Source organism: Vespa mandarinia, chromosome 5 (genome assembly GCF_050613455.1).
Source record: "Vespa mandarinia isolate Hongniang chromosome 5, ASM5061345v1, whole genome shotgun sequence".
NCBI lineage: Eukaryota > Metazoa > Arthropoda > Insecta > Hymenoptera > Vespidae > Vespa > Vespa mandarinia.
Genome location: NC_140814.1, coordinates 8,024,439 through 8,034,281, shown reverse-complemented (window position 1 = coordinate 8,034,281; position 9,843 = coordinate 8,024,439). Strand labels below are relative to the sequence as shown.

The window sequence follows — 9,843 nt, the reverse complement described above, 5'->3', positions numbered from 1 at the left end:
CTTTGACCAATCAACGAAATAATTAAGGTTAATTGATTTTCAAGGGGAAGCGCGGCACGAATAGACATGTATAATATTGCCACTTATATTAGATATTTCAATTAAAGGGGGGGGGGGGGAGGGGAGAGAGCAGGAGCAAGCGACATGTTTCTTCGTTCTCGTGAGAAATGTATAAACCTAGCGTTGAACCATTGCACTTCTGCGTTCCGGATCCACGAAATACACTCAATGGTTATGCCGTGTTTATCTATTGACGTTTATTAAAGTAACAAGGAATAACAGGATATTGGATTTTATTATTGTTTGACCTACATGTTGAGAATAGTAACGTGGAAATCGATATGAACTGCGCCATATGTACGATCTCAAATTTTAACGAAAGGGAAGCATTTTAAAAAGCACAGAGAATATAATCGTTCGTTATAGTTGAAGAAAATTAAGGTAAAATGTTTCGCTTTTAGAATTAGTCGAGAACTTTCTTATTCGTTCCCTTCTTATCCTAGAGTTGGCAAATTAATTAAGGAAATTCCTCGGTGAATTTTAAGTTGGAATCAAAGATCGTGCGCTTTCGAATCTTTGACTGGAGTTTCGGTGTTGATCGTCAAACGATTTCGTCGATCTGTGCGTTTAAACGAAAATAGAAAGACTTTCTATGGTTTAGCGATAAATTAAAGTTCATCTTGTCGCTACGAAATTCCGATCGTGCTTCTTCGAGCGGAAGATCCTCATCAATTTCGGAGTACCTTTTATGTATGTACTACCGTGTATATCTATGAGATAACTCGCACGGACTTTACTCTAGGAAATTTCGTACATACGAGTCAATCGTATCGTTTGAAAATTTGTCACGAAAGACCCGATATAATGGGAGATGACAATATACGGTAAGAGAGACGGAGAAACAGAGAGAGAGAGAGAGAGAGAGAGAGTTAATGGCGCAATTTTAATAAAGTATATAAAAAAGTTTGAAAAACTCACTGTTTCACCGTGAATGTAAAGAGAGATAAGCTATGGAAATTTCAGTACAGTTTCAGAACCGTTCGTCTTTGTCAGTTCTTAGCAGCTTCTTCGCTTTTAAAGACGCATGTTTCCTGCGTTTATTTCTTCTCTTTATTCTTTCTTTCTAGAGTTTCCAGACAGTCGTCTCTTGACCCTGAAACTTAACCATTAGTCTCGAGTATCACCTCTTGGCGGGAAGAAAAATAAAAGGAGAAAATAAAATAAAGGGAGAAAAATCGAGACGACATTTTTTCGCATACCATTCATATTTGTAACCGATCGATTCTCCATATATTCCCATATCGTTTGTCAATGACGTTTTCGTGGAACGTAATCAATACGTTTCTCGTAAAGCTCGATAGAATATAGAGTCGACTGAAATTTGCAACTGTACAGTCGAGATTCTACTTGACGTATTCGTGAATAAACGTATCTCATTATGAAAATCGACGACGAATATCCGATATTATGATGTAAACGAGACAAATATGTAATACCAAATTTTTCGCATTAAAATGTCCCAAATAAAGCGCAAATTATGGAGTAAAAGAATTATCGCGTTTCATTGAGAGAAGAGAGAAAGAGAAAGATACGAATTTTCACGTCTCTCGCGAACCGAGAAGATTTTAGATATCTCCTTCTTTCGTACTAACGAAAGAACATCACCGTAAATTATAATTAACGCTAATGCTAATTTTTCGCTATAGGAAAAAGATTTTTTCTTTTTTTTTTCGTTGCTTATTGCGATGTTAACAAAGGAAAATAAAGTAACGTCCGCATATTCGCGTTGCGAGCCATAGAGTATGAAGAAAAGCATTAAAATAATTAGTTTCGTGTGAAAAGAAGAAACGTAAGATGTGGATAACCAAGGATAATCACGAGCCGCTTGTAATTTCTCTATGATTTTTCAGACATGTTACAAGACACTTATATTTTTCCATTTATCTTCCTTCCTTATTCTCTATCATATTTTTCCCCTTAGAACGTATCTACCGTTTTCTTTCAAAATTCACCGCACTATTCCTCGATTAATAATACACTCGCGGGGTTAGTTAATGCGAAACCACGCCCGTGAAAAAGCTTCGACCTCGAGACTGAACGGGATTTTCTTGCGAAAAAGCGATTTTTCTCCTCTTTTTCTTTTTTTTTGTAATTTCTTTTTTTTCTGACGATCTCTTTCTTTTTTTTTTTTTTGTTTTTTTCTTTTTCTTTTACTACTACTTCTTCTGCGTGTTTCCATCTTTCTTTTTTTTTTTCCCCTTGAAAAAGGTTAAATATACTATTTGCAATGAGTTTATCGCGATGCTACCGTCCCAACTCGTAACTCGTTTTACGTAACGATCAAAGTTGCTGTCTATTTTCACGTATACAGGGTATATAATAGGATTTTGTGAGAGAGTGGAGGAAGTATTAGATACTCATACGGTCATGCTTGCATATAGGGTAAGAAAAATAGGTTATTCTATGTGGATTATGGAACGCATACGTATGTAAATATGAAATACTCATGCAGATGATCGAAATAAGTTAAGGAATATGTTGGCTTTCAGAGAACTTCCTTTTCTACTGAAAAGTACTCTTTCAAATTTCCCATGGTTTCGAACTCGAAAAATAAACGTTCTTAAATTTTTAGGCTAATTCTCTTTAAAGGCTAGGCTACTCGCACGAATCTTTGAAACTCTGACATTTCGCCGATCGAGAATTTCTCGACGAGTGACGTAAATTTATAGTAAATTCGTTTCAAGAGTAACGCCCGTCCAAAGCAGTTACGCGAAAGTTATCGTGTATAATAGGCAAGCGAACAAACATTTTGAGGGTAAGGAAAAATGACGTGACGATAAAGAGGGACGAAACGATATCGCGATAAAGCGAGACATAAATAGAGCACTTGGGAAGAGAGAGAGAGAGAGAGAGAGAGAGAGAGAGAAGAAAGCTGTCCGAGTCTATCGAAAATTTGGTTCACGTGACTTTTCCAACAGCACTTTACATACCTTTTAGCAAGTTTGATCAAACTTATAAAAAAAAGAAAAAAAAAAAAGCGAATCAAAGATATCTTACGTAAGAAGGATCAATTTTTTGGATCCAATTATAAGTCTCCATCTCGTCGAGTTATATAACATTATCGTGAGTATTTTCTTTACGCTTTCTTTTTCCTTATCTTTGACCGAACTAAGCGAATAAATACGAGTGGAGCTCGACGATTATTTGCCAGTCGAGGATGGTTTTAACTCAAATGGAAATTCTCTTTGCCGGAATGCAAAGGAATAAAGAAAGAAGAGAAGGAAAGGGCAAGAGAAGGAGAGAGTTATACGCGAACGTTTGTGCTTAGCGTACAAGTCGAGTGCAAGTTCTTCTTTTTTTCCTCGAGTCGGAACGGTATCACGTGACGATACGTCGGGTAAAAGCGTGAGAAATTTTATTGCAGTGACTCTTAAAGAAAAGCTTCGAGAGCTACGATACGATGAAATAAGAGGAGTCTAATAATACATCTACCGAAATATCCCTTCTTTCGAGTTCAACGAAAAGTCGGAGAAAAGATTGCGCAACATGTCATTTTCTTTGTGCGGCTAAATTGTATTCATGGAAAAATACGGGCTAAAGTGCGTGTTTGTATTCGTACAGATGACGCGGCGAATTTATGGAGAAAATCAAAATTCCTCGATGTATACCTCACGTATACATCGGCATTTCGGAGCGCATGTTGCGGTTAGCTTTCGACGTCGTTGCTTTTCCAAGTGTCTATCTAGTTGGAACCCCGACAAATTTCGAGGACACTTTTTCTCTGATATATATATATATATATATATGCGCTCTTCCGCCAACTTCCTCCATTTCTTTCTACTTAATTTTGACTTTCTACATGGAATAAAAAAACAAATAAATGTAATATTATAATCGAGAAGATAAATGGAGAAGGAGAAACATCGTCCTAATAACGTAAATCACTACTTGGTAAACTTATGGAAGGTGGTTTGGAAAAGGGACGGAGAAGAAATATCAGGGTATTAACGCGACAAGTAGAATCCGTATGCGCGATAACGTTTCTAACGGGAGCTGCTACGTATGCTCCCGTTGCATTCACACGCTGAGAATTAGTCAGCGTGATATTAGATAAGTAAACGAGTGGTACGTGGGCTTGCAAATAACGTGCGAAAAATTATGAGAGCGCAAACGAGATCGACGAAAATGGAAGGATTGACTCGAATCGATTAATTCTTCATTATTCGCACCTAATATCCAAAAAGGAGAAATAAAGGAGAGATAAGGTTATTTGAGAACGATCTAATCTACCTTAAATGATCGTTAGAAGCATTTTCGCCGATATAATAATAGGATTCGTTTTACGGTTTCGCATAAAGATGTAAATGCGATTAGTTTTTTTCCTCGATATCTTCGCCTAACCATGGAAATTTTTCGCTTTCGCGATCGCTTATATCTGAAAAAGATCGGTATGTACACAGGTGCACCTTTATACAAAATTTCTCTTCGTTTCGTCGTTTCTTTAGATTTGCCCATTCCTCCCTCCATCCCCCTTCCACCACGAGAAAAACTTAAAAGAACCTTTTACTCCTCGAGACGTTTTATTTATCAGTAAGCAAGATTTATTCATCGCTTGAAAATTTTTCTCTCTGTCTTTTTCGAGACTTTACCTTGCTCCTCTGTTTATATCGGTAAGATCACACATGGTTACTACTATTCCAACCGTATGCGTTTAAAGCTACAGCGAGAACAGTTCGTAGCCGGATCACGTAGGCCGGCACTGGATCAACCGTATGACCCAAATGAAACGTCGCCCTGCTTTTCCCTGCTTCGCCCTGTTTCTCCTACTTTACAAAAAGAAAAAATATACGTGCGATCAAATATGTGAACGGACTAAAATATTCGTCCTTCTCCTACGACGAATAATATCGACCGTACGTACATACGTTCGTTCTCGTAACGACATCTTTTATCAATGATTACGAATACGAACGACAATCGTATAATATATTTCATCGTTCCCGACCGAATTTAATAAACGATAATGAAATGGAAATGAAAGAGAATCGATAGGAATAAGGACAGAAACTTAATGAGCCATGCGAAACGGCGTTGATTAATGGTGCTACATAGACTCTGCTATATATTATAATATAGCGATAACTCGCTGGACGTTCTTACGGAAACTATATTTTTTCCTGTCATGTTCGTATCTATGTAGATACGTAACGTACATATGCATACATAGGTATTGCGTCCTATCTATCGTGGTACGCGCATGCGTCTATATATATATATATATATATATATATATATATATATATATATATATGTATTCTATAAAGTTACGTAGTAGGTGTATTAAAATACTCTTGGACGTGATAGACGAAGGATAATGTTGCGTGAAAAATGCAGACGACCGCGAGATCAATGAATTTATTTCTTTATCAGCGTGATCCATAACATAATAATAGAATCTTACGAGAAGATGACTAAAGGTTATAATTCGTTCTCGCTTATCTCCATCTATCAATTTTTTTTTCCTTTTCTTTCTATTTTAATCGCGATATTTTCTCTCTCTCTCTCTCTGTCTTCGTCTTTTTCCTTCTCTCGTTACTTTCACGGAATAAATATATATTTCCTCCTTCGGAGAAAAAGTCCTCGTATCAGACAGGATTTATACCGTCGTCGAAGAAATGATAAAGAACGTACTCTTTCTTATCGGGAATATTGCGACGTATAGTCGATTCGAATTCGTCGATTTGTCGTAAATCGAGCGCGTTGAATTTTTCAAATTCCGATGCAATAACTCACGTTTATCTTTTCTAAAGAGATATTTATAATACGAATTAGATTTGGTCGAGTCGTCCCTTTATATCCGATCGAACATTCACGTTACTTCGGACAAACTTTGATTGTTCTCACGGTCTTTTCCAACGGTAGAGCAGGATGTATGAATGTCTTGGAGAACTTTCGAAAGAAAATGTAAGGGATAAGAATTGATTGGAGAACATATCCGCACTTTTTTTTTCTTTTTTTCTTTTCTTTTTTTTTGGCCGTAATGGACGCGTTCATTCGTTCAAGAAAAACACTGTTTGCCACTTTTGTCGGAGACAAGGATTATTCGATTTATCTTCTTTATTTCACGCCCTAAGATATTCGGTCTTACGTTATAAAAGGGCGGTGGCCTCCCAGATACGACAGTGGTTGGGAGCGAGAAAAGACGATGTGAGATACTCAAGAGCGTATATACTAGAATTATCATGTTTTTCACTTATTTTTTCTTTGCGAAAGCTTACCGTTCTCTTTGTTCCTTATTGAATTTATAGTCTCGTCGAAGATAACCTCGTTGGAGTTGCAGACGAAGCGCTCGTTTCTTCATGTTAAGCCAGACAGATCACGCGAAACGTGTACCTACGAGTTTTGCCTCTGAAAAACTTTTCTTTCCCTTTTCCTTTATCTCTGTCTAACTGTCTTTTCTTTTTGCTTTCCGAATTTTTGAACGAACGTTCGAAATGAAGAAATACGTCAACTTCTTTTCTCTTTCTCTCTCTCTCTCTCTCTCTCTCTCTCTCTCTCTCTCTCGAAGAAGAAGAAGAAGAAGAAGAAGAAGAAAGCTTTCGTATAGGCTAGTCTATAACGCGAATGAACTGATCGGAAAATATCGCGTCTGTTTCTTTGATCAGATAAAATACACTTTAGTTCAAAACCAATCTTATATCCAGTGATAGAGTGATAGAAGCGTAACGGCAAGATACGCTGTTTACTCTCGTCGTAAATGAACCGTACCGCGAAGATCAAAGTCCCTGAACGTACCTACGTTAGGCATCGTTTAAACGACGACGACGAGGGTAATAGCACAAAATGATAAGATTAATCGAACGGAAAAAATAATGGAAAACAATTGTTACATTTCGGAAAGCGTTTACACGAGAAAGATACAACGACGAGGAAGACATTAGATCGATTGATTTGTAGAAACCGCACGTGTAGCCACGATTCTGGCCGCACTCGAAGCCGCGGACGTTGCCGCAGTCTCAGCCACGGGAGAAGTTCCTCTTCTCGTTGTCGAAATTGTTCAACATTGTCAACACGCGCGTATTCTATCCCTCAATTTCGTTATCTCGTTCTTTGTGTGATAATAACGATAGCCACGTTTCGTTATAAGAGGATTGTACTACTTTTCTACGCGGACGGAATATAACGATTTTTATTGCGAGGAAAAATGTTTACTAGCCGTTAAAAAAAAAAAAAAAATATATATATATATATATATATATATGTATAAAGAAAGAGAGAGAGAGTTTGCTCGGTTGGAAAAATATACCTAACGTTTAATGATTCTATAAATCGTTTGGTCGTTCCGTGCAATTAAAAGAACAAATAGCGTAAGGGTCGAGAGTACCTTGGTGTCCCGATTCGCCGAAGCGAATATAATGGATCACCCTTTCATTTTCTTTCACTTTGTTTCTCGGTCAATGGATCTTACGGGCAAATAAATGACAAGTAAATGTCGCGTAGATTCGTTTCGTTGTTAGAAAGAGAGATCGAAAGGAATTCTATAAACGTGTATTAACTTTCTCGTTTAACAGCCGGCAAATATCGTAAAATTAATTGACGCAAATCGGATTTTCTTGTATCGCGAATAACGATAGGGCTTGTAACAGACAAGCTTACGAGTCGATAAACACCCCGATTACAGGAGGAAGGATAGAGTTTTGGTTTCCACTTTCGCGAGACTGATGGAGTTCGTTACACCATCGGCGTAGGATCTAGTTAGGTATATAGGATTAGGGATAGTTTATCTTTACCCGATACTCGATCGAACGAACTCTACGAAGAATTAGTTACCTTACGGTCCGCCGATCTTTTGCTTTCAACCTCTCGAGCACTTTTCTTACAAAGGTATTTTACTTCCTAAGGATTCAATATCATCGAAGACGGCCAAGTTTCAGCGACGAGAATTATTCCTCCGATGGAACATATTTCAATGTTAATTTGACGACGACGTCGACGCGACGAGATTGCTCCTACTAATCGCGATGGCTTATATTAATAACGGTAATAAATATCGGTATAACGTAAACGACTTACAAACGCAATCGGATCTCTATACGGTTTTAATTGGGCGCCGTCCAATTTACGCCATATCGTCATTTAATCTCATTTATTTTAACTCGGCTATGACAAGAAAAACTCAAGTCAAGTATGTAGATATCTACGAAACTACTGTATCGCGTGAACGAACGTCATTAAGGATCAAGTTATTTACGTTTTTTTGGGTCTCATTGCGGATTCGACGAAAGAAAAAAGAAAAAAAAACGAAAGAACAAGAAGAAGCTTTTTAGATAATTACTTGACCGATTTCGTCTTCGCGGTCTGTTTACAAATTTAACAAGTTACGAGCACGTCTCGTTATGCTAGATTTATTTCGCTCGACGAATAATTAAATTCTCCCACGAAATTGGAATTTTAAAAGATGCACAAGGTAGGTTACATGCCTAAGTACGATCTTCCAGCTCGATAAACGATAAACATATATTTGTCGCGTTCATGTGCGAAGGACTTTTTTTTTTTTCTATTCTTTTCAAAGTCTTTCATAACGGTCGATATTGCTTTGATGATAGAGTACAAAAAGATAGGTAAGATAATTCGCGGATTCTTTTCCATTTCTCTTTTCTTTCTCTAAACCATTATATACCTTCGTCATTCAGTGCACGGAGCTTACGAAATAAACGAATCCTTCGTTATCTAACGCTTTCATTCGTTTGAAACCGATCATTGTTTCGTAGATTAATTAATCCACCGACGTATCGCCGTAATCCAGGTTGTTCGTTTGTTCTCACTTTGATATTTTTCAAGGGAAAATCTTAAGCTCCAAAGAATATCATCGTACGAGTAAAGCTTATTTGAACATTCGAGGATTTGGAATTATTGGATGCTCGGAATCGCGACAAAAGGATCCTTGCAAATGGCGCGGAGATTCGTAATACGAAACCTATGTCCTTTGTGCCGCTGCGGCTGGTTACCTTAATAGAGGATACACAAGGGTTTCGGAGATCTCGTAGACCACAAGTATTTAGGATAGAGAACGCCTGGTTTACCAAAGCCATCCGTATGCGACACGTTCGATATCGCGAAAGCTGATAGACGGTCTTGCTTCCCATAATAGAGGGTCAAGGCGAGCAGATAGGGTGAAAAGTTGTTGAATCGACCTTCTACCCTTTCATACGTCTTACTCGTCATTTCCCGCTGTTGTTACTACCACAGTGAATGTTTTCTCCCGACAGAGAGAAATTTACTGATTCTTGTCATTTCGAAAGAGAAGGGGGGAGAGAGAGAGAGAGAGAGAGAGAGAGAGAGCGCGTTACGTGTTCATTCGTTCGTTCGTTCGTTCAAAACGGACGACCTAAATCCAACGACAATGAAATTTCTCAGGAAGTAAAATCACGAATAAATTTTCTAGCACCTCTGTCAAATTATGAATCGGTAATTTTAACGCAAAAGCAGCTGGAAAAGTTAAAAGAGATATGACTAATCGCGTAAGTACGAAAGGACAAACGTACGTCCGTTCCGTCGGCGATTCAACAGTAAACTGATATCGTCTTTGGCATATAAATAGATCATGGCTCGACTTTGTATTATGTAAACAAGTTTCCTGCTTTAGCACGATCGAAGCATTCGTGTCTTCCTAGCTTACAACTACGGTAGTGGTTTATTAGCGCGTTCTATTATTTGTAATCAATGACTTCGAACTGATGAATGGATAATAATTCGAATAAAGATAAATATAACGATATCAAATTCGTTATTTTCTCTCGAGCGAAATACGTGATATTAAAGAAACAAAGTGTACGAATCGGA

The 9,843-nt window shown here is 37.7% G+C and overlaps 2 protein-coding genes across 12 annotated transcripts in view; one reads left to right on the top strand and one right to left on the bottom strand.

Moving 5' to 3' along the window:
- Nucleotides 1–6,481, bottom strand: part of Arc42 (Activator-recruited cofactor subunit 42) — a 39,804-nt gene extending 33,323 nt beyond the window's left edge. Inside the window, exon 1 of the mRNA XM_035866495.2 lies at nt 6,279–6,481. Within this exon, the coding sequence (XP_035722388.1) occupies nt 6,279–6,361 (83 nt within the window). The 5' untranslated portion in view covers nt 6,362–6,481. The remainder of the gene's footprint in view (nt 1–6,278) is intronic.
- Nucleotides 1–9,843, top strand: part of Nmdar2 (glutamate ionotropic receptor NMDA type subunit 2) — a 65,107-nt gene that overhangs the window by 17,694 nt on the left and 37,570 nt on the right. Inside the window, exon 1 of one of the 11 annotated variants that reach the window (XM_035866464.2) lies at nt 9,692–9,831. The exons of the other annotated variants lie outside the window; for them this stretch is intronic. The gene's annotated coding sequence lies outside the window, so the exon portion shown is untranslated. Of the gene's footprint in view, nt 1–9,691; nt 9,832–9,843 lie in introns of those variants that run through there. 11 annotated transcript variants of the gene reach the window in all.